The sequence below is a fragment of the Crocodylus siamensis genome, chromosome 4 (assembly GCF_052110815.1).
Source record: "Crocodylus siamensis isolate JL-2025a chromosome 4, ASM5211081v1, whole genome shotgun sequence".
NCBI classification, from domain to species: Eukaryota; Metazoa; Chordata; order Crocodylia; family Crocodylidae; genus Crocodylus; species Crocodylus siamensis.
In genome coordinates, this window is record NC_143398.1 from 26,543,887 (window position 1) to 26,570,168 (window position 26,282).

Consider the following 26,282-nt stretch of genomic DNA (forward strand, 5'->3'; position numbering starts at 1 on the left):
GGGGAGCTATGGGGGGACTACAGTAAAATTTGGGGTGGCTGCCCCCCCCTGTACCCACCTTCCCATCACTGCTGCTGCCGCCTGCCCCAAGTGCAGCCCAGTGCAGCCCCAGCCTGCTGCTGCAGTCTGTCCCACCCCCGTGAAGATCCGGGGAGCATACGCCCCCCCACATACCCTCCCAGGGTGCACACAGCAGCAGGAGCTGCTCACCACCCCACACCCCATTGACAAGCCACAGCTCCATCCTGAACCCCTCCCCCCCGCTGGGTAGTACCTGCCCCAGCCCCACTCCCTCCCTCACTACAGGGGCCTTGATCTGCTTCCCCTGCCATGGCTCTTCCCTCCCCCTTCCACCACAACAGACTTATAAGCTGCACGCAGCTGTTTCAGAAATCAGATCTGTATCAGTCAATATGCCTCAGAAACTGGCTACTGGTATCAGCCCCTAAAATCTCTATTGGTGCACCCCTATTCACAATGTAACACGGGCAGGTAAATACATAATTGTAGTACAAGCCAGCGATATTCTGCTGTGTTCCACTGCCTGCACTACTCAGTTGGGTGATAAGTAACAGACACAGGATATAATATAGTACCTATTATACAGATTTATAATGATGCAAAGGCAAAACTTATGGCTCATCTTCTGCCCAGCATTATACTTCAGTATTTGGCATATGAAATAAACTGTACTGCAAGAGGCTGGAGGAGAACTTTCAAACAACTAACAGACATGTTAAAGAAGACCAAGAAGAATTATTTTGTGATTAGACTTTGTTTCTACAATAAGATGCTTTTTTCAACACTAGGTAATGTTCAGATATAGCACTGGCTTTCTTGTAGTTGGGTTATCTTAAAAAGAAATCTGAAGAATGTAATTGAAAGTATGTTAATCAAATATGAAAATTACACTAATTCAGGAAAAATCTTTTCATTAGAAAAAAAGGTTAAAATTCAAAATTTCAGTAAACTAGGAAAACTGATTGTCAATAAAATTCAATAAATTAGCAGATCTAGCAAGACTCGGATGCAGAAAAAACAGAATGGAAGAACACTGGCTAAGCAGTAGTAGCATGAAGGGCCTCAGGAGTAATGAATTAAGCTGAGAAAGTCAACAATATAACACTATCACATTTTCTTAATGTGATATTAGATTTTGCTAAAGAGGAACAAATGAGATAGTTATTCCACTGAGCATAATACCACCTGGCTTAAATATAAGAACATATCTTATGAATCTGAGTGCATTCTGACAATGAAAGAAGATAGCAAAGGAAGCCTCAGCATACATATTTTTATAGAGATCTTTAAGGCCTATATTTGACATTGATCAATTTGGAATTTAGATTAACTTGATAAAACTGCTGTAAATCAGGAAGGTGAACTACATAAACATCTAGGTAAACAGGTATCAAAATGAGTTGTGTGCCATACTCATAGTTGACAGAGTTTCTGCAGGGATTTATAAAAAAAAGTGGTTAGGCACATGATGCTGGCACCCACCCACTCATTTGCATCCAGCTGCCAGACTACATTAAGGTACAAATTAATTTAAATATGTTTTTAGTTAAATTTGGTTCGCAATATGAAAATATGAGCAGCCCTATTTTAAGGATATGGACACACAATTTTGAAGCCATTCCAAAAGGACCAAAACTATTATACTCTTAGATACAACTCTAATTGTTACACCTGGAAAAGTGGGAAATCATACAAATATAGCAAAACTGCTCCAATTTTAACACACTTTAACAAAGCCCAATCACATAAAACCTAATTAAACCAATTTAGTGCAATCACCTACCCTGGAGGTCTTCAAGAGGAGACTGGACAGTCACCTTGCTAGAGTCACTTGACCCCAGTTGTATTTCCTGCTTGGTGCAGAAGGGTTGGACCCAATGATCTTCTGAGGTCCCTTCCAGCCAATATTCTATGAATCTGTGACATTTAATGTCCACATAACTGATTACTCTTCTAGATCAACTCAGCATTTCTTGACAACCATGGCACTTATGAGAATCCCATGTCTATACAGGTTCAGTCCACTCTGGATTTGAAGTTTGTTTCAGGACTATAAATTAATCGCATAAATTCTCCTTTGTCATGAACTGACCACTGATCCATTCAATCCACGTTTGGCATACTATCTCATTGAGGCAAGGCATTTTTTTTGATGGTCTGTCTGCACATTGCTGGAATCAACAAGTTTCCAGACAGCCTTGGAAAAAATACTGTTTAACTAACCAACTACTGTATTAATGGCTTCGTTGTAATTGACATTGAACATTTGTCTACATTGCTACTAGGGCACCTAGATGTACTCTCAGGTGCAATTTCCACAGGTTAAAACTGGTTTACATCAAATAAAGTGAGAGGGAGAAGAGTTATGGTGGTGGTGGTAATGGAAGACTTGTTCACCTGACTATAACAAAAGGTGTGTTTTAAGCCTCAGGCAGCGTCTACATAGAAGGCAAAGAAAGTTTTCCTCAGTTCTTTTAAAGCACCTACAACACTGTGTCCAGCAGAACTAGTCCAGGAAATTTATTTGACAGCATGGTTTATTTTAGCTGATTCCATTTGTATGGAAAACTAGGTTTCTTGCTGTGGTTACAAAGAGGATGGAGCTAGACTGTTCTCAGTGATGGCAGATGACAGAACAAGGAGCAATGGTCTCAAGTTGCAGCAAGGGAAATTTAGGTTAGATATCAGGAAAAACTCTCTCACTAGGAGGGTAGTAAAACACAGGAACAGGTTCATCAGAGAGGCTGTGGAATATCCATTCTTGGAGGTTTTTAAGACTTGACTAGACAAGCCTTGGATGGAATGGTATAGTTGGGGATGGTTCTACTTTGAGGAGGGGACTAGGTGACTTCCTGAGGTCTCTTCCAAACCTAATTTTCTATGAATCTATTATTATTCTTCTGATTAAACTCAGGACAACTATAAGCAAACTGCACCTTCACAGCATGTACATACTCATGCAAGAAACCATAGTGGTGTATTTCTTCTCCTTTCAAAAATGTTCTCCTAAGTGGAACACAATGTTGAATGAGCTTCCAGTGGAAATCAGACTAACCAAAATGTAAGAATTTTAAACAAGAAGATCTTGGATTCAACAACAAGCAACTTAGCTCATATGTCACCTCTCAGCTGCTGAGAATGCTGATGGTACTTCCCAGTGACTAACTTTGGGGTTACAATTTTTATATAAGCCACCTATTTTACAGATGTGTACAAAATGTGAACCTCTATCTTCCCTCCCATTCTTGCACAAATGAAGAAAGGTTTCATTTCTTTTTTCTTGAGAGCACCCTTGCTCTTTTTTTCTTGAGAACCTCTTGGTCCTCCTATTTGGAGGACTGTTTTTTACTCTCCAAGTCTCTTGGTTGTTGACCTCCACTTCCACTGTTAGTCTCTAGGTACAGCAAGAAAGGGGAAAGGAAAAATGAAAAAAAGTTTTCACTATCCTCCCCTTCTTTCAGCAACTATTTTTGGAATGCCTGGCTCAAAACCTCCCACAAGAGGTAGTACCGCTGAGGCAGAGATGGCTCTTGAGAGCTTCACTGAGATCAAACAGAGTGACAACTATGAAACTGGCCAGGTCTTGTTAACAATCCTCTGATGCTGATCTACAGAGCTGTGATGACAATCAGGGTCAATGAAAGTGCCTATATTCAGACTTCGGAAGATAACCACAAACTCACTTTTTAGATACTCATCCCTCAGGTTATCTTCAGGGGCATGAGCGTAATGTTTAAATTCTTTAGAGACTGAGGCTTATGCCTCCATACTCACTAGGGAAAGGGGAAGACACTCTTGTTTTCATTCTTACTCTTGGAGGACATCCAATACAACGGTGACAGGCACCAAAATAAAAACATAGCTGGGATTAAAGCAGACAGAAAAGTTAAGCAGTGCTTCCTGTGCATTATTAGCAAATGTGTAAATGGATTTTTCAAGCCTGGCTGCAAGTTTATATCTATATACCTTGTCAAAATTGACAGTGATTGCCCAAATGATTACAGATAACAGCTACAATTTCTTTGCTGGACAAATGTTAGAAGCATTCACTTTAATAGTACTGTGCCTCATCATGGGTGACAATGACCACAAGAACTCAGAATAGCTTCACCTGGAAAACATGATATTCCTAGGGTACTTTTCCATATGCACCAAGGGGGTGAGGGAGGGTAGCACTTAAATTAGAGCAGCTCTAAGAGCTGCTCTAATTAAAGCATGGTAATGTCTCACGTATCAATGTCCCCATGCTTAAAAATGGCAGCAACGAGCTATGCAGCACTGGTCAGGTCACAGCTGCAGTACTGCGTCCAGTTTTGGGTGCTGCACTTCAGAAGGGATGTAGATAACCTGGAAAAGGTTCAGAGGAGGACCACCTGTCTGGTTAAAGGCCTATGGGAAAAACCCTACAAGGACCAACTGAGGGACCTGAACCTCTTCAGCCTCCACAAGAGAAGGCTGAGAGGTGATCTTGTGGCCAACTACAAACTCATTGGTGGGGGGGACACATCAGGAAATAGGGGATATGATGTTTACCAGGACACCCATCTGGGTAACTAGAAACAATAGCCACAAACTGAGGGACAGCAAATTTAGACTGGACATCAGGAAAAAATTCTTTACAGTACGGGTTGCCAAAATATGAAATGCACTTCCAAGGGAGGTGGTGTTGTCCCCTTCCTTGGAGGTATTTAAGAGGAGATTGGACAAACACCTGGCTGGGGTCATCTAACCCCAGCACTCTTTCCTGCTCAGGGCTGGGGGTTGGATTCAATGATCTAATAGGTCCCTTCCAACCCTAAAATCTATGGAATTTATGATTAACCAGTTAATCGCCTCTTAAGTTATAACCCAGCAATACATTAATGTGTCATAAAACAAGAAATAAGCCACAAAATTATCCCACAAACGTGTGTAATAACTTTGTGGCTAGTTCCTATTACACAATTAACTGAACATGTGGCCAGAAGTGCCCCCCGCTGCTGGGAGCCCAGATCAACTGACAAAGTTCCTAGCTGTGGGAGCATATGGTGAGCCCCTGCACTGGCAGCCCTGTCAGCCAAGGAGGCTTCCAGCTGTGGCAGCTTGCTATTTGCCAGTACAGGGAGACTGGGGTCATGATCCATGGAAGTAAAGCATGATGTAAGATGCTGGAAGTAAGGCATGATGGGATCTAATGCTTGATGCCACAATCACACCTCCTGCCATGCACCTGTGGCATGGCAAGAAGTGTATCTGTGTGGATTGTGCATCAGACCTTTATCTGCAAGTCTGGCTAGGACCTAACTGTTATGTGCATACTGCAGCTGAGAATGATTCAGAGGCAGCAAAGCCACTCCATCTTTAACCCTTGGTGACTGAGGGTTATAGTTTTAGTGGTTTTGCTGCAGCTAAACTGTTTTCAGCTCTTTTATAGGTAACCAGTTGCTGACCTGCTAAAAAGGCTCCAAGCATTCCTGTGTCCACAACATGAGGTTTTTTATTTAAAAGAAGATTTCTGTTTAATGTCCCCCCCAAGTCTTTTTTCAAGTGCATACTGATAAATGACTGTAAGGTTCATAACAGCTGCCTTGTTTGAAACATTGGTATTTGATTTTAAAAGGAGATACACATATGGTCAAATTTTGGTCTTAACCTCAACCCTCTTCCTTTTAAAAGAAAAAAAAATCTAGGTACAGTAAAATCACTGTTCTCCAGGATTTTACTAGCCAGCATACTCTAGTAACCGGAATTTCCAGCTAGCCAGCCAGCCAGTGTGGGGCAGGGTGGGAAAGCTTGCACGTGGCTGCCGCCACCCACCAGACTGTGCTGTTGCTGCTCCATGTGTGCCCGCCCCGACTCCCCCTCTTCCCCTCCCCACCCCCCACTCCCCACTCCCCACTCCATGGCGAACCAGAAACCCTGTGCCCCCAGGTAACTGGCATTTTTACATTACCAGCACTCCCCGTTCCCCACTTGGGCCAGATATCACGGATTTTATTGTATTCCTTTTAACAAGCATCACTGAAAAGTATCTTCAGATAAATCTCAAGATACTATAGGCATGTGCTTATCTGAGACACATCAGACGAGCTTATGAAGACATCTGATGAGATGCTGTTTGTTTTTCACGAATGTTTCACTAAGCTGTTTCAAACCCGCTTCTGATTTGGCTTCAAAAAAAAAAAAAAAAAAAAAAAGCAAAGGGCAAACTTTTTGGGATGCCTTGTTATAGTGATGCCAAGTGTCACCAGACCTAGCTTCTAAGCACCAGGCTCTGGAAATGGAAGTCACAAACCCAAGTTAGGAACCTGAATTATCTATACAGGAAATAGGGAGAGATAGGTGCCAATTTTCAGCATACTGAGCAGCGGGCAGCCAAGCCAATGAGTAGGAAACTCTGAAGAGAACTGCAAGTTTGAACTCCTGCCTCTTCTGGAATTCAGCACGTAACATGTCCCTTTACATCCAAACAACTGGCCCTTTCTCTTCAGCTAAGGTATGACTAGAAGAGGAAGGGGACTGTTAGTCAATTTTTTAAATGAAATCTTCATATTTTCCAAAGGCGGAATCAACTGTGACCACGTGAAACCTCAGATACTGCTCCTGCCTTGGTTCAAGGTAATTTGCATCATAACAGAGCCTCACAGGAGAGCTGAGAGACTCTTTACCAGCTAAAACTGCCTGCCCAGAGCAGCTTTCCATCTACAGACTCCTCAGTGAAATTCTATGAAATATGAACTTTCATGTTTACCCAGGAGAACTTTTATAATATTTTCTCCCATGCCTGATGAAGGGTGTTTGTGCTCAACAGCTTGCAATTAAAGATTTTTTATTGCAACAATCTTGTATTATTATTATTGCAACAATCTTCCACAACAAGATTGTTGCAATAAAGGCGCCACAAAGGCACCAGTAACAGAGCTCAAGTGCCTATACACTAATGCTAGGAGCATGGGGAGCAAGAAGGATGAACTAGCACTCCTGCCTGCAGAAAACACTTACGACTTAGTGGGGCTAGCAGAAACCTGGTGGGACTCTACCCATGACTGGGCGGTACACACTGAGGGCTATAAGCTGTACAGATAGGACAGAGTGGGGAAGAGAGCGGGAGGGGTTGCGCACTATGTCAAAGAGCGTTACACATCAACCGTTATCAAAATGGAATCAGAGGAGGAGAAAGTAGAAGGATTATGGGTTAGGATACATGGAGGTCAAGGAGAAAGGGATTTGGTGGTAGGGGTCTGCTACAGACCCCCACACCAAGGGGAAGAACTAGATTTGGAACTCCGGAGGCAGCTCTTGGAGACCACAAAGACTAGGGAAGCGGTAGTCATGGGGGACCTAAACTACCCTGATATCTGCTGGGAGACGCAGACAGCAAATTCCCACCGTTCACACAGGTTCCTTTCCTGTGTGCAGGACCTCCACCTGATGCAAGAGCTACATGGTCCCTCTAGGGGGAATGCCTTACTGGACCTGGTATTGGCAACAGTGGATGACATGGTAGGGGACCTACAGATCAGTGGTCACCTGGGGGACAGTGACCACCAAATAATAGAATCCATCATAAGGCATAGAGTGGGTAAGGTAACTAGCAGGGAGAAAGTGCTAGACTTTATGAAGGCTGACTTTACCGAACTCAGGCATTTAGTCAATGACACACTACACAGTAAGAGATTTGGCGAGATGGGAGCCCAAGAAGGGTGGCTGTGCCTTAAGGTAACGATCCTTTGGGCACAGAAGAAGACGATCCTTATGTGGGGGAAAAGGGGCCAAGAGGCTTCCTTGGCTAACCAGAGAAATCCAGAGCAGCCTGAGGGCAAAAAGGGAGGCATATAAGCAGTGGAAACAGGGAGAGATTACTGAAGAGAAGTATGCCTCCTCAGCTCACAGTTGTAGGGAGGCAGTTAGAAAGGCCAAAGCTACCATGGAGCTGAGGATGGCAACCCAAGCTAAGGATAACAAAAAATTGTTTTTCAGATATCTAGGGAGTAAAAGGAAGACCCACAGTGGAATAGGACCACTACTGAATGGGCAAAAGCAATTGGTGACAGACAGGGAGGACAAGGCTGAACTCCTCAATGAGTTCTTTGCCTCAGTCTTCCTAAACAAGGGGCAAGACAAGTCTCACATGGTAGAGAGGCAACAGCTGGGCACCAGACTACCAAGCATTGACCCTGAGATATTGTAGAGTCACTTGGAAGGGCTGGATGTGTTTAAGTCGGCAGGCCCAGATGAGCTCCATCCAAGGGTACTGAACGCACTGACTAATATCATTGCACAGCCACTGGCAAGAATATTTGAGCACTCATGATGCACGGGACAGGTTCTGGAGGACTGGAAAAGGGCCAATGTGGTCCCTATTTTCAAGAAGCGGAGGAAGGAGGATCCAGGCAACTATAGGCCAGTCAGTCTCACCTCCATTCTTGGCAAAGTCTTTGAAAAGATTATTAAGGCTCATATATGTGAGGGCCCAGCAGGAAAAATTATGCTGAGTGGAAACCTCAGCATAATTCGTAGCGGGTAGATCATGCCTGACTAATCTAGTCTCCTTTTACGACCAGGTTACAAAACACCTCAACACAGGAGTAGGGGTTGACATCATTTACTAAGACTTCAGGAAGGCCTTTGATGCGGTATGCCACTACATACTGGTGAACAAGTTAAGAAGCTGTGACTTGGATGATTACACAGTCCGGTGGATGGCAAACTGGCTAGAGGGTCATACCCAGAGAGTGGTAGTGGATGGGTCGGTACTGACCTGGAAGGGAGTGGGTAGTGGGGTCCCGCAGGGCTCAGTCCTTGGACCGATACTCTTCAATGTATTCATCAGTGACTTGGACAAGGGAGTGAAGTGTACTCTATCCAAGTCTGCGGATGATATAAAACTGTGGGGAGAAGTGGACACACGGGAGGGCACGGAACAACTGCAGGCAGACCTGGACAGGTTAGACAAATGGGCAGAAAACAATAGAATGCAATTTAACAAGGAGAAATACAAAGTGCTGCACCCAGGGAGGAAAAATGTCCAGCACACCTATTGCCTAGGAAATGACCTGCTCAGTAGCATGCAAGCGGAAAGGGATCTCGGAGTCCTAGTGGACTCCAAGATGAACATGAGTCGTCAGCGTGATGAAATCATCAGCAAAGCTAATGGCACTTTATCGTGCATCAGCAGATGCATGACAAACAGAACCAAGGAGGTGATACTTCCCCTCTTTTGGGCGCTGGTCAGACTGCAGTTGGAGTACTGCATGCAATTTTGGGCACTACACTTCAAGAGGGATGTGGATAACCTGGAGAGGGTCCAGAGGAGGGCCACTCTTATGGTTAAGGGCTTGCAGGCCAAGCCCTATGAGGAAAGACTAAGGCACCTGGACCTCTTCAGCCTCTGCAAGAGAAGGTTGAGAGGCGACCTTGTGGCTGCCTATAAATTCATCATGGGGGCGCAGAAGGGAATTGGTGAGGCTCTACTCACCAAGGCGCCCTGGGGGTCACAAGAAATAATGGCCATAAGCTATCAGAGAACAGATTTAGACTGGACATTAGGAGGAACTTCTTCACAGTTAGAGTGGCCAAGGTCTGGAATGGGCTCCAAAGGGAGGTGGTGCTCTCCCTACCCTAGGGGTCTTCAAGAGGAGGTTGGATGGGCATCTGGCAGGGGTCATCTGAACCCAGCACTTTCCTGTCTATGCAGGGGGTCAGACTTGATGATCTATTGAGGTCCCTTCCGACCCTAACATCTATGAATCTTGTTAATCTAATAAAAGATATCACCTCTACCATGAGCCCTGGTTGCTTTTTCCTCTAAACCAATATGGCTACAATCTGGATACCCAAATGCTTAGAACACTTGTCCAGGAAGTGGAAGACCTAGGTTCTAGTCCCATCTTTACTCGATCAAAGACAGTGCCTTAATCACTATGCTGTAGGATAGGATGAACTAAGGGCATTTTCCAACCCACTGTTGAAGCTAGGACAGAGGTAGAAATAAAGGAAATTTCATGGAATTCAGAGAGAAAGCAACAGGGAATCTAATTGTAACCCTGAGATGCAGGCAGTTTCTTGGGAGGGAACAATCCTGGCTTCTGGTCCTTCCTTTAGTGACAGTACATGGATTTTGCATTGCAGAGTCACTGGATAAAATGCATAAATAGTCCCAACAGCAGGGTCCTAAACCTAGAAAACTGCCCACATCACTGGATTATAAAGTCATGCTTATTGTCTCTTGGGCCCCGTTAATTTTGCATTCTTCACCATACTTCAAAAGAAGTAGCAAGCAGGCTCAGCCTAGCTTTGTCTTCAGATAGGTAGTTAGGGTACTTTTGCAACATGGTATATGTGGATTTGAACACTCTTAGACTGACAAGAACACTGAATTCAGATCCCACACTTCCTGGGCGGTAACCATTAAGCTACTGCATAAAATGGGACCACCAGCACCTCATTCACCAGCCATGGTTTTGCACAGAAGTAGCCATGGATGCTGAACTCAATGGTGCACAGTGATGTTCAGCATACTCTTGGCAGTCCTATTAGATCAGGTCTCAGGGTACTTAGGAGCAGGGATGACAAGTCTATGAATCCCAAAGAACCATAACAGTGATCCAAAATGCAGCGCCTCTGGGTATGAGCAGTTAGCTGTGTTTTAGGCACCTAAGCATGTTTTCTAGTGAAAACTTGGGATCTTAGGAGGTCCCAAGGGCTCAAAGCAGTTAGGCAGATTTCTCTGAAGCACTCTTGGACTCAGGTGCCTAAATTATGCCTAAACAGAATTTTAGGTATCAAGATTCCTTTGTGAATCTCACCTAACCTGTACAATAAATCAAGAATGCAAAAGCCATCTTTAACTGGACATGGGAAAAGGGAGATGTCAATCTGCAATACTGTTGCCTTCAGCAAAGTGCCTTATCATTCCAAGCCCTAAGACCCAGAATAGACTCCCCACAGAGGTGCTGCAAGCACCTTCTCTGGACACTTTCAAGAAACATTTGGATGCCTATCTTACTGGGATCCTTTGGCCCTAGCTGACTCCTTGCCCCCTGGGCAGGAGGCTGGACCTGATGATCTTGCAAGGTCCCTTCCAGCCCTAAAGTCTATGAAATCATTTTATTGCAGTCTGATTAACAAAGAGTTTTTAATCATACTATATGCACTGTACTGCAAGAAAGAGAGAAAAAAATAGTCTCCTACCATCCTCAATTACAGTCAGCCACAACATCAGCCAAGGTCAAGAAATGCATAAAACTGTTCAAAGCAGTATTTAGAAAATAAAGTAGAACTATGAAAAAGCTGTATTTTGTTCATTTGCATTATTTCAAGCTTTTTAGCTGTACTTTGTTTAAAAGACCCTTATTTCTGTATTTCTTAGCCTCAAGCAATTTAAAAGGCTTTTGAAGATGCAAATTATATTAGCAACTTGTTATATTACCTTCTTTTTTTTAGATTTATGTTCTTGAAGTCTCTAGCCCAACACTAGACAAAACTGTATAGAATAAGACATCATTACAGACATTTTCTACCTAGCTTTGTGAAATAGTTATTTTTTATATCTGCATAGTTAATTTATTTTTTCTTTCAAAGTGGATCCATGAATTCACAGAAATAAACTGTTCAGGATAAACCACCGATAGCAACTTTTGTACAGGTTTCATAACTCTTTCCAAAAAAAACTTGGTAAAGGCACAATGTAATAAAAACATTCAAAATCAATCAATCAATTGAAAAAATATAAAGGAACTATGAAACTCAGCTCTTATATATGTGAATCATAAAGCTTACCCACATAGAAATCATCTGTTTAATATGGTAGAATAATGTTTAATGTGTTGTACAGGAGAGAGTGATCTACTAAACAGAGCACTGGAGAGGGACACTCCAAATATCTCAAAGCCCAACTCTACTATTAGTTTCTTGGGTGAACTCAAACAAGTCACTTCCATCACCTTATACATCAAGTTTACCATTTTGGTAGTCAAATGGGGATATTGTGCTAACCTTTTTTGTAAAGCATTTCTTAAAAGCAGTAAATAAAAAGTTAGAGACTAGTAATGGTGGGTACATGATCTAAGTATGTAATACAAATAAATTGAGGACATAAAGCTACAAATGAAAAACTACAGTAATTAAATATAAAAGTAAAATAATTTTAGAATAATACATGTGTAAAATTACAACTCACTACTCTTAATTGCACAGAGTAGTAATGTTCAACCTCCAGCCTGCAAGAAGGACCCCTGGGGATGCCTCTGGTCTGGATGATATGCCAGATCGCTCCAGCATGTGATTGCTCCATGGCTGGATCCAGTGAGTAGGGTCAGCTTGTGGGTGAATCTAGTATGTGGGATTGCATTTGAGTGCTAGATCACACTCAAAGACTGACACATGCTTGATCAGGCTTGCAGATTGACCCTGCACATGTAATCTGGCCCACAGGGCTGGATGGGGTAAGCACCACTGGTATAAAGGTTTGCTAGCTCAGAATGGTTAACACACAAAGTTGAGCCATGGAAGGGATTCCTATTATACAAAACACAAAAGAAAAATGCAGGAGAATCCAAAACATTTATATGTTTGATCTCAAGGTCTGGAATGTGAAAATGCAGATGTTTGTCATGTAAAACCCTAAAGCCACCATGGTAAGAAATTTGATACAAAGACCTGGTAACAATTGCTCACCTTTCTAATTCTAGATTCCTCAGCCCGATGGCAGGAAGAACACCTGCTAAAGCATGTTTTTGTTTATATCGCTAAATCAGTAACACAATTCTTACAATACTTCATCACAATACTTTAATTTTTCTTTCACTTTTGATACAATTAAACACTAATAATGTTCTTTTAAACAATCCTCCATTTGATTGGAAACAGGTCACTGGCTAAAGCACAACCGTCGTCTACTCTAATAACCTCTTGATTATCTTGATACAGTCTGAAATGTCTAATAAAACTGTCAATTCTACAAATGAAGTGAGATTAATCTTCCTGGGATTTATTTGTCAGTTCTGTTTTACTATTTAACATAAACAGAAAAACATCACACAAGGTCAAACCTGATGTGTGAAAAGGACACAAATTGCAAAGCCCGAACGCTAATTTTAAAGATTTTTCGCTATATTTACAATATAAATGATAACTTTCTTTCTCTTAGACCACCTCTTTTTTTCCCCCCACTAGCATAGTATGTATTGGGTAAACCATCCTAGAACAAGTCACAGCACTGTACAATCATGTCTGCAGTGAGAAATGGCAGCACGGGTGTCACAGACACATGTGGGAGGGGAAAAAACATAAACAACAAAAAGATAAACAGAAGAGATTTCACTACAAGTGTGCAACGGATCAATCTTTTAAATACTCCACTATCTATTCCGGTGGTTCTCAACCAGGGTGCCACAAGAGACTTTCAGGGTGTCAAGGTACAGATGCTACCACTGCAACAAAGTGAAACTGCCCAGTATACCTTGTGCAAAGCCAGACTGGGAAGGGCTGAGTTGCAGCATGCTCTACTGCCTAAATTATGATTATTTGATAAACCTAAAGGAAGCAGAAACACTTGTTTTTGCCACAGCCCTTCCCAGTCTGGCTCTGCCCAAGAGGAACCTGATGAAGAATGATTTGCATTCAAAAGCCTGGCTAAGTCTATCCCAACCACACAGTTGGTCTAATAAGATTTCACGCATAAAAAACCCTTGCCCCTCATATAATTTTTCTCAAACATTCAGGCCCTGATCCTGTAAAATCTTATTTATATGAGTAAATTTAATTCCTGTAATTAGCCCCGTTCACTTCCGTAGGTGTTCTTATGCAACTGAGAATTACTCATAAAGAAACTTTTTTTTCCTATAGACTTGGATTATCAGTTTAAGAATCCTCTAACAAACAAAGCAAAATTAGCTTCAACACTTTTCTTTGCTTTTGAAAGAAAACAAAATGCTTTTTACCTGAGTCTCTACGCCTTGCTCAAGCAAACGTTTAGCCTGATTTTCAACCTCTAGTCGAGCTCTGGCGATAAAAAGCAGGTCATTTTCAATTACTTCTATTCCAGATAGATCTATTCCTTGAGTAAGGTAATCTATAAAAAAACCCAGAATTTTTATAAGTACGACATGAAACATTTTAGACTTACTAAAACATTTAAAACTTATAGTTCACAAGTGGCATTTTCAGACAGAAATCTTGACATAGCATGTGTTCAGGTAATTTATTATACGAGGCTCCCTGAAAAAAATCAAAGAAAAACCATTAAAAAAGACACATATATATATTATCTACAGTTAACAGACTGCACTTATTTTACAGCATTTCTTTAAAACCAGACATTTTTAGATAGTTGGGTGTTATAATTAAAGTGCAGAAATCATGATTTAGAGTTTACAGCCTGTCAACAATGGTAGAAAAATTTATTTTTAAATGGCAGGGGGGTGATCAACTTTCTTTTTAATATTATAAGTTTACCCATTTTTTATTAAATGATACGGGTGCCACTAAAACCACTTTTGTATACAGAACATCCTTCTTTCCAACTCCATTTGAAAAATTCCTCAATCAAATAAGTTATTTCTTTTTTCACTTGTGGCTAACTTATTAAGAAACCTGATTTTGATCTGGGAGATGCACTGTATGAATTTTTGTTTGTCTGTCCCTATTTTCCTCATGTGCTGTCAAGAAAGAATCTGAGAAAGGCAACAAAATAAACCATCATGAATTGGGAGGATCGGGTAGTAGCTAAACACTTTTGCTTCTACACTGGATGATTATGATTTTGCCATTTAGAGTGTGAAGACCATTTCCTCTTTGGTCAACAGTACTGAAATACATTATAACTGAGCAGTCGTTCATGACACTAGTAGTTATTATAGATGTTAAACCAAGCTGCTATAACCATGTTTTCATTCAAATTAAGTGAAATATCAAATTTACCCATATCCCCAAAACAATGCCCTAATATATTATCCCTAGTACTTATAGTACAGACCAGATACTTAATAAACAACATTTAAAAAATAATTATCTGAGACCATTCCCTCTTCTCTGTACTTCCTCACTAAATTCAGTGCGAATCTCCAACCACCAGAAATTTGTCAGCACTGTCACCCTCTCAAATTCATGATGTTATCTCCCTCAAAAAAAAAAAGCAGTTGTATCTTCCCTACTTATTTTCAACCTTCTTTCCAAGCCAAAGAGATGACAGAGGAGAAAACGTTCTTGCTGTGTTCTCCCCTTCTATACTGCACTCAGTGTCTGTATAGGGAGGAGAACCATGCTATCGGGGCAGATGGGGGCAGGAGTAGGGGGGATGCAACCCCCTTTGATTCCTGGTCCACTAAAAGTTTAAACCAACTGCCTGGCAAAGCAGCAGCATTTCTAATCAGGCAGGGTAAGGGAGTCAACTGATTTTGTAGCTCATTATAATTTACCTGATTCCTTCTTAAAGGCTTCACTCCACAGGTATTAATGACCCTCTCTTCTTTTAATGGTTTTGATTTTTCACCAATCAAGCTAGCCTTTGTTCTGCAATTCTGCTCTCCCTTAGCTGCTCCTGAAGCTCCTATTTCACAGCTCTGCAGACTGTTAACCTATTCCATTTGTTTCTGTTTCAATCTTAAATTGAATTAGTAAAGTTTCTAGTTATTTTTCACTGGAGAAAAATATGTGTTGTTTTGTATGTGATTCATAGATTGTTAGGGGCTGGAAGGGATCTTGCAGATCATTGGGTCCAGTCTCCCCGCGCTAGGCAGGAAGACAACTGGGGTCAAGTAACCCCAGTGAGCTGACTATCCAGTCTTCTTTTGAAAACCTCCAGGGTAGGTGACTACACCACCTCTGGAGACAGTTTATTCCACAGTCTGAACACCCTGACCATGAACAGCGCATGCCCCCCGCGGGTCGGGGGGGAATGGCAGGAGTGCAACAGCGGAAGCACAGTGGTGGTAAGCGGGGGAGCTCCCACAGATGCCACTGGTGCTGTCAGCCGTGGGTGGGGAGTGAACGCTGACCAAGGGTTTGCAACCACCTGCAGCAGCCACCGGCAGCGTCAGCAGGGATTGCGGGCTGGCCGCAGACGCCATCAGTAGTGTCGGCGGCAGGATGGCGAGTGGCAACACTGTCGGCTGCGCCTTTTTACAGGGGGTGCACCGCCACTTTACAGGGGGTGCACCGCCACACTCAGTCACATGTCGCCCCTGATTGTAAAGGAGTTTTTCCTGGTATTAAGTCTGAAGCTGCCTTCCAGGAGTTTATATCCTTTGGTCCTGGCACACTAGTCCCAGGGGTGCCCTAGTGAACAGCTGTTCACTGAGTTCCTGATGCACTCCTCTGATATAGCAGTAAGCCACTATCAAGTCCTCTCTCAACCTTCTCTTGTTTAGACTAAAGAGGCCCAGGTTCCTCAGCCTTTCCCCATATGGCTTGCCTTGCAAGTCCCTGATCATACAGGTGGCTCTTCTCTGGACCCTTTCAAGTTTTTCCACATCCTTATTGTAGTGCAGTGCCCAGAACTGGATGCAGTACTCCAACTACGGTCTCACTAGCGCTGAGGTCAGAAGTATCACTTCCTTAGTTTTACACAGGATGCATCAGTTGACGCATGCCAAGGAGTTGTTTGCCTTGATGGCCACCACATTGAACTGACAGCTCATGTTCATGCGGTGGTCAATCATTACCCCTAAGTCACTTTCAGCCATGGTACAGGTCAGGCTATTACCTTCGAGCCTGTATGTATGGTGAGGGTTATTTGACCCCAGATGCAGCACCTTACATTTGGAAGTGTTAAACTTCATCTGGTTCTGGCTTGCCCATCTCTCTAACCTGCCCAGGTCCACCTGTATCAGCAACCTATCTTCTGGCGTGGCTACACTGCCCCATAAATTAGTGTCATCTGTAAACTTGGCCAGTGGTCTTTTCACTCCCCCATCCAAATCATTGATAAAGATGTTGAAAAACACTGGTCCAAGCACGGACCCCTGAGGGACACCACTGGCCACTTTGCACCAGGACGACATGGATCCATTCACGAGAACTTCAAGAGGACCGCAATGTCCCTATTAAGCCAGAAAGGCTTGCCAGCCCTCCTGCTACCTTTCCTCTTTGCAGGAACGGTGTTCTTTTGTGCTTCGAGGATCGTGTCCTTGAACGATGACCACTCTTCATGCACCCCATCTCCCTTCCCTTCCTGGTCCCTCATTGCCTCTCCTATTAACAGGTTCTGAGCCTGTTGAAGTCAGCATTATTGAAGTCCAGGACTTCAATCCTTCTGGCTGACTTGACCTTGCAACAGACAGTGAACCTGATAATTTCTTGGTCACTGTCGCCCAGGTTACCCACAGCGTTCAAGCCACATACCAAATCATGTCCCTTGGCCAAGACCAGGTCCAAGACAGCATTGCCTCTGGTTGGCCCTTGCACTTCCTGGGTCAGAAAGAGCTCCTCGATGGTAGTCAGGAACCTGCATGAACAATCCGACCTAGCCAAGTGTTCCTCCCAATCTATGTCCAGGTAACTGAAGTCACCCATGTCTACCAAGTCCCTTGCGTATGTGGCCTCTGTCAGTTCTCGAGAGAACTCCAGATCTAGCTCCTCCCCTTGGTTCAGTGGCCTGTAGTAAATGCCCACAGTTAGGTCTCTCTCACCAGAGAGGTGTACTGCTCTCTCATGTAGAGAGCCACCCCTCTGCCTTTTCTACCTACTCTGTCCCTTCTGTGCAGGGTGTAGCCCTCTATGGCTACGCTCCAGTCATGCAAGACAATCCCACCAGGTCTCTGTGATCCCTACCAGGTCATACTGCCCACTAGAGAGCAGAAGGGCTACCTCCTCCTGCTTATTCCCCATGCTCCTGGCATTGGTATACAGGCAGCTGAGGCCCTCAACTGACACCCTTGTTTTTCTGAGATCCTGTGGAAGAATTGTTTGGTTAGCATTTTCAGAAACAGTTGTGCTAGTGTCCTCCACAAGGGAGCTTTCCTGTATGCCAGTCCCCAGGCATGGTTCACTTGGAGTTTCCCCATCCCCCAGCAAAGTAAGTTTAAAGCCCTGCTCAGTAGATCAGGCATCCTGGTGATGCACCCCCCACTTTTCAAAATTCTGGGTCTATATGCTCAGATCCTCTTGACTGTGTAGTCTAGTTAATTTCTTCTCTCTCTGTAAGGCAAAACAGTCTAGCTGTTTTGTCCTGGTCCTGTGATAAGTATTACTGACAACACTTCTTTTTTAATTTTTTCCTGCTCCCATTCCCCTGCAGCTCTTACCACACTGCTCTTTTGTGCTGCAGAATTCTCCTTCCCCCACTTTCTCTTCTCTTGCTCTCATGAGACAAAGAACTTCAGGAGGAAATCTTGTGACCAACCTGACTTTCTCCATCACAAGTGTATTATTTCCACCTTCTGTTCTTTCATTTTTCCTTGATAACAAACTCTGTTCTTCAATTTAAATGAATCCTATGCCATAACCATAGAAACCTTTTAACATCATTTGCCTCAGTCATTCCTCAAGATTTCCCCTACTCCAGCCTCCAATTCTTTCTCTTCAAAATATCTCAAAAATTACTTCCAAAAGAAAACTGAGAAAATATCATGCAACTATTTCCCTCCCTAAACTTGCCTTATTTAACTTTCCCCTTGTACAATGGTTTCTTGCTCCTGTAACAGAAGTTTTTCTGTTTTACTTCTCTAATAGTGAGCCCATCCCATTTTTAGGCCCATGCTAAACCCCACCCCTTTACTCTTTCTTTTCTCTCTCATCCTCTTCTTTCTCCTCACAATACAGGCATGATTTAGTTTTTCAACTTAAAAACCCCACGTTTGAGCCCATTTATTTCAACTATTCTCCACATCTCCCTTCCCCATTTCATCTTCTAAATCAGAGTATGCCATTTATGTCTGGAATCTCTCTTCTCCAATTCCATACCACAACCTCACAATTCAGGTTCTGCCCCTTGCACTCCACTGAAACTACCCTCATCAAAACCTCAAGTGGTCTCTGTAGTAAAAGGTTAACACCCTTACTAAACAGTGATGTCATCCACAGGAAGGGGTCAGTCAACCATTCTGGGTCAGGGGTTAGTTGTTATAATAAAGACTTAATGAGAACACAGTCTCCCTGCTTCTTCCAAAAACCCAGAATAACACATGGTGTCAGCAGTGGCAAATCCTACCATCAATGGGAACTCTAACAGGTGATTCCGCACTGATGGATCCAACTCTAGCAGCAGCTGAATCTATGGCAGATCACAGCTGAGTGCCTCTACCTGCAGCAGAGCCCAGCACAGCACTGAGGCTGGCTTCAGAGACCAAGCAGACACTCAAAGTTGCACCAACAGAACAGTTTGATTTCCAGTCCCTTGGAACGTGGACCCAATGAATCAGGCATTTTAATCGCTTCAGGGAAGTGTCAGGCCTGGACAAACAGCCAGAAGCTTACCAAGTGAGTACTCTTATCTACTCTATGGGACATCAGGCAGATGAAATTCTGCTGTCACTGCCTCTTGCAGATGCTGAGAAAAAGCAAAGTAATAGGAGCATTAACTGATTATTTTCTAGGGAAAAGAAATATGATTTATGAACAAGCTAGATTCAACATCTGTAAACAAGAGCCTTCAGAACCTGTGGACAGATTCATCACGTCTTTGTATACAATGGCTGATTCCTGCCAAAAAGGGGAGCTTAAGGAGGAGCTAATTAGAGACCGCTTAGTTAGTTGTGGGACGTCATGATATAGAGCTCTCACAAAGATTACAGTTGAACCCTGATTTAATGCTCCAGAAGGCTATCACACAGGATTACCAATCAGAACTACTTAAGCAGCAACAACAAGAGATCCAGAATGATTCTCAGTGCTGTCAAGCATTAATTAATATGGATGCAATGTATGCTGTAAAGAAGCTACAAACAAATACAAAAAGAACTGACAGGCACAACAAATACAGGGAGTGGTCTCCCCAGCACCCACAGTGGCAAACAAGCGGGAAAGGAGGCCAATGCCACACAGATTCCAGGACATTGTCATGCTCAGTGTCCCACTATGGAAGAGATGTTTCAGCAATGCAAAAAGAAGGGTCCCTATGCTTCTGTCACTCCACCACCGGACTCTGTCAAGTCACAGAACAGGATGCAGAAGATTGCACAGTACTTTTAGATTAAGTTAGAATCTTCATCAGATCCAGGAGTCTGGATGACAGAAACTGAGCTCAATGGACAGCCAATACCATTTAAAACAGATACAGGAGCAGCAGTCTCAGGTATCCACAATTCTTTCTACAGACCACACAGGGATGGGATTCTCCTTACCCCTACCAAACAGTTACAGGGACCAAGAGACACTCCTCTCAAAGTACCGGGGTCCTTTAATGCAAAGATGACACTGAAGCAAAGATGTATAGACCAGGAAGTCTATGTGATTGATAATCTTGCTGTGCCTTTACTTGGATTACCGGCTATACAGGCACTGCAACTTGTCCATAAACTAGATGAAATAGCAGACCAAAAATTTTCGGAGCAGTACTACAGAACCAAATACCCATTGTTTTTTTTCTAGTCTGGGAAAAATGTTGTGAATATCAGATATGCCTAAAAGCTGATGCCAGTCCACATGCATTAACTACTCCAAGATGGGTACCGCTGCCACTAATGGACAAAGTTAAAGAAGAGCTAACACGCATGGAGGAAATGGGAGTAATTATAAAAATTGAAGAACCTACTCCTTGGTGTTCTGGGATGGTGGCTGTGCCAAAACCCAATGATAAGATTAGGACATGTGTTGACCCCACATAGCTGAACAAGTACATGTGCAGAGAAAGTTATATTCTTTCTTCTGTGGAACACACCTTGGCTCAACTTGCAGGAGCCAGAGTTTTCACAAAATTGGATGCTTGGGCAAGGTTCTGGCAGATTCCTCTAGCCCAGGGATGGGCAATTATTTTGGGCCACTTACTGAGTTGCGGCAAGCCATCCAGGGATGCATGACAGGCAGCCCAGGGCAGATTAATATTAATTTTCTAAATTTTTTAGGGGCCCCGCAGGCCAGAGAGAATGGCCTGGCAGGCCACATCTGGCCCCCAGGCCACATTTTGCCCACCCCTGCTCTAGCCGCTGAATCATCCAAGCTAACGACATTTATTACTCCATTTGGACGCTACCGGTTTAAATGGCTATCCTTTGGAATCTCATCAGCTCCTAAATTCTTTCAGTTTTGGATGTCATAGATATTGGATGGCCTAGAAGGTGTTCTTTGCCATGCCGATGATGTTTTGATTTTTGGGACCACCAAGGCACAACACAATGCAAGGGTGGATGTAACATTCAAAAAACTCCAGGAAGCTGGAGTTACATATAATGAAAAGTGAACCTTTGCTACTTCACAACTCATGTTTCTGGGGCATTGGATTACACCACATGGGATCCAGCCAGATGCATCAAAAGTTGCAGCCATCAAAGGGTTCCCAGAACCCAAAGATGTCCCTGAATTATGCAGATTCTTAGGGCATGGCCACATACTTGGGCCATTTTGTGCTAAACTTAGCAACAATAACAAAGCCTTTAAGAGACCTCTTAAGTGACAAGAACATATGGCTCTGGGGACTGCTACAGCAGTTGGCCTTCAACGAGATCAAATCTATAATCAGTTCATCCCTAATACTGGCCCAATATGATCCAACATGAGAAACTCATACTGCATCAGGTACTTCTTCATACGGTATTGAAGGAGTGTTACAATGTCAGGAAGTGGACCACTGGGTCCCTACTGCTTTTGTGTCAAGAGCGCTTTCTCCACCTGAAACTCGATATGAACAAATAGAAAAAGAAGCACTAGCAGTTACATAGGCATGTGAGTGATTCAGAACTTTCCTTGTGGGCCTGACTTACTTTACAAAATGATCACAAGCCACTTGTGTCTCTGTTAGGAGACAAACCTCTTGATGAACTTCCACTGAGAATCCAGTGATTTCACCTCAGAATGCTGAAATTCACCTACAATATAGTGCATAATCCAGGAAAGAAGTTACAAACAGCTGACAGTCTTTCTAGAGCACCATTACAGACTCCACTGTCTCCAGAAGAACTCCGCCAGGAGCAAGAGATTGCTGTTTGCATGGACGTTACTGATACCTTCAGCACTATGCCAGGAAATCCTAGAGAAGATTCATAATGCTCACCAGGGCATTATGAAGGGTCAAACCAGGGCTCGCCAGAGAGTTTGGTGGCTCTCCATTTGTGATAACATAAACAACTGAGTGGGCAGTTGTAAGGTTTGTGCTCAACACTGACCAGTCCATGCAGAGCCATGCCTCACTACTGATTTACCAGATCATCTGTGGCAGATGACAGGGGCTGATTTATTCACCTGGAAGGGTTCTGTTTACCTCATTGCTATTGATTATTATTCCCGTTACTTGGAGATGGTGCAATTACAGAGCACCACAACAGATAGAATTATAATGCCATTGAAGAGTATATCTGCACTCCATGGCATACCTTCAGTCTTAAGAACTGAAAATGGCCCACAATTTTCTGGAGCCATGTTTAAGCAGTTTGTAGCTCAGTATGACTTTCAGTATGTCACCAGCTGTCCACATTTTCCCTATAGTAATGGAGAAACAGAACGTGCAGTGCGGACTGTGAAGCATTTGCTCCAGAAGAATGAAGATCTCTATAAGGAGCTCTTGATCTACCATTCAACACCACTGGAGCATGGATGGAGTCCAGCTGATTTGGTTATGAGTCGTTAACGCCGTACAACCCTCCCAAGCATGAGCAATGACTTGCTGCCAAAACTTGTCAATCCACGGGCATTTTGTGAAAAACACAAACAGATAAAGGACCATCAGAGACAGAACTATGACACCCAGCATGCTTCAAGAGATGTACCTGCTCTTTCCCCCCAGCAGGAAGTTTAAATCCCAGAGTCAGAGGTCCAAGGCACCGTTCAGGCTAGGGCAGATACCTCTCATTCATACTGGGTGGGGACACGTAGTGGTCTTCTCTGTAGGAATCAAGAACATCTCTGCCAAATCCCACCTATTTACCACACTAGATCTGGATAAGCCTCATTCCACCAAAGAGATTAGACCTGTGAATTAGTTGGGTCCAAACAAATAGACTTACCAATGTTTTCACTTTGTTTACATTCAATTTGTAACTGTGTATCATGTTATTCCCTGAGAAAGGCAGATGTAGTAGTAAGGGTTAACTCCTTTACTAAAGAGTGATGTCATCCACAGGAAGGGATCAGTCGACCATTTTGGGTCAGGGGTTAATTGGTACAATAAAGGCTTAATGACAGGACAGTCTCCCTGCTTCTTCAAAAAACCCAAAATAATACAGCTTCTTTCCTAGATACAGTTCAGAACCGATATATCATCCTTAGCCTCCTTGACCTGTCAGCCATCTTTAATACAAGTACATTCTGATTTTGGTATCTTGTCCTCCTTTGGCTTCCTTTACTCTGCCATTTTCCAGTTCTTCTCCAACCTCTCTAGTAACTTCAGATGATTCTCTTCATTTCCCTTTCAATGTTTTATGGAGTTTCAGAGGTCTATCCTTTATCCTCTTCACTTCTCTCTCTACATATTACCGCTGGAGAATCTCATCCACAAGCACAAATTCAGTGACTACCACTACGCTGATGTGTCACCAACATATGTCTTTACTCCAGATCTGTCTTATAAGGTTTCTGCATTGCAGCCTGTGCAACTAAGTCAGCAATACTCAACTCACTGAGTAGGGCCAGCTGAGCCCCAGCCCCTTTTCCCTGACTGGTTCTGAGGATGCTTTTAACAAACTCCTGCAGCACCTGGCCCTGCTGTGCAATGCGCTGGTTTCAGCCTTTAAGTAGTTCCTGCCTTTGTGACTTCTCTGGTTCCTCCCTTGGTACTCCTGATTGTGTACCCAGCCCTCCTGACTTAGGACTTTGTTTGACCCCAGCTTGCTTCCTGACCTCTGGTTCTTGTAAAGCCCCTGACTTAGTGTTTTGAACTTGGGCTTGACCTTGGCTCGCTTCCTGTACTCTCATCCTGACTAGCTCCATGGGTTGGCATTTGGTTTCTGACTTTTGGCCGGTAAACACCTGCAGCAGAACAGACCGGACAATCTGATACATGTGATGTGAAGACTGCTGGAAAGGGGATGATGCATATGAATTTGGTGACCAAGTCCCTTTCTCCCTTCCTGTAGTGAAAGCCCTGACTGCAGTGATCCATTTGTAGCACTGGATTGCTTTACAATTGCTTCATATTTGAAAAGTTATTGTAAATGCACACTCCCCAAGACATTTTAAAATTTCACAGATGTTCATGACATCAATCCTGGCGCACACACTTAAGAAAGCTTCCTACTCGCCAGAGATGACAGACAGTAGAATTTTTGAGGCCGAAATGAATAATAATACCACTGTTTCCTTCATCTGCCAACCCAGCTTAACAAATCTGAGTACCAAATGCCAACATACAGCATTGCAACTACGTCAGCAATTCATATAAAATCAGGGATATGGGCATTATGCTGGATTATATACAATTATAAAAAAAAACCCTGCAAATCCAAATACAAGCAACAGTAAATCCAAATTGAATGTACAGTTAAGAGCGTGAAACTGGATCTATCTGAGCTCTAGAGGAACTAAAAGGAAATGAACATTGATCATTTTTCAGTATGAATTCAGTGACAAAAGTCTGGTTCTCAAGTCTGCTTCATCTGAGCCTGATACAATTTTAAGTAGGCTCACTAGAAATACCAAGCGTGAGGTGTAGGCTGATAATCTGATATTAGGGCCAGGGATCAGACTTGTACTTCTACTGTCTGTGCGATGAAAAAATAATACAGTCAAACTAAAGTAATTTTCTCCTACAGTAATTTATCATTGAGTTTGTTGGCACACTGGTCAGAAACCAGTCAAGTGTTAGGTAGTTTATACGCATACACAAAGGCAGATGGTGAAGCTATGAGGAAAAGCAGAGAAAATAGTTAAGGGGAGTATTTTTTTTAATATAAAGTTGTAATAGAAAAAATATACCACATATTTGACATGACAGAGCAACAATTTAATCAAATACATTTTTTTCAAATATCTGACACAACTTGGTTACCTGAATCCAGCCTAGGGTTGTGATATGAAGGTTACCTACCTTTTTAACGCTTAAAAATGACAGGTCTTAATAGCCTTGTGGTATACTATTAAAAATACGTTAGGAATCAAACACGCAGTGCAGAACTACAATATGGTAGTGAATGCAGACCAAAGTACCTAAGTGCCTTTTATTTTCTGAAACACTTATTTTGGCCTTAAAGCAGAGTCTGAGTTAGAGAGCCAACTGATTATATATAAATGAACTAAATGTTTTGGGTTTTTTTCTGGCACTGAAAGCTTCTTATCTACTCACAAAATTGAAAAGCTTGTTTATCACTCAAAGCAGCTAACGCTTATAGTAAGGCAGTATGGTTTACTGGACTCATCATGGGACTGAGGACAAGAATATCTATTCTAATCTTAGCTCTTCTACTGGCTTGCTATGTGGCCTTGGGCAAAACACTTGACCTTTTCATTTCTTAATTTTCTTACCTGAACAGTGGGAATGGTGCATACCTTACCATGAAGTGAGGAGTATTTCTGGTTAATACATTGCTGCTCAGACAATTTCATTTCGGGGATTACTTCAGTAAATTAGAGAGGGAAGAAGTCTAAGAGAGATGATTTAGTTCCTCCCTGTAGCAATGCAGGATAGTTCTCAGTTGCACACTGAATAGTAACTAGGATTTGCTTCAGTCTAATGTGAAACAGTGCTTCCAATGGCTCCTTGGGGAGCAGGGCAGGGGCAAAAAAAGCAAACAAGCTTAACAAGACCACTGTCAGGACATTTCAGCCCAAGGTGAAGGTTGCATCCTCTTGTAAAATGTTGCTCTACTACCCTTGCTACATCCCTTAAGTCATTTTGCTTCTTGGAGTTCACCCTGTGGGACTATTTTTAGACTACAACCCCCAGTCAGACAAACCCTTTTTTTTTTTAAACCTTTTTTAACTAGCCCGTCACTGTAGCACCCTGACACTTTTGGCTTCTTTTATGAACTTGTCATTACCTTTGATAACAATGTGTTCAAAGCTGAAAACAGTATTTCAGGTGAGTCACATCACCCATGCAGAGAGGGATGAGAACTTACCTGCACTGTGGTATGAGGCACCTGCATATGCAAACCATCAGAACAATCTTTAGAGAAGACCGTGGGGTTGTGCAGAACTATACTACATGGCATGGTAAGAGGGACAAGGTACTCACTCACCCCCCGCACCAGCAATAT

At 42.9% G+C, this 26,282-nt stretch overlaps 1 protein-coding gene across 1 annotated transcript in view; it reads right to left on the bottom strand.

The window, feature by feature from the left end:
• Positions 1-26,282, bottom strand: part of COG5 (component of oligomeric golgi complex 5) — a 354,414-nt gene that overhangs the window by 201,092 nt on the left and 127,040 nt on the right. Inside the window, exon 7 of the mRNA XM_090042028.1 lies at positions 13,944-14,074. Coding sequence (XP_089898154.1) covers positions 13,944-14,074 — 131 coding nt within the window. The remainder of the gene's footprint in view (positions 1-13,943; positions 14,075-26,282) is intronic.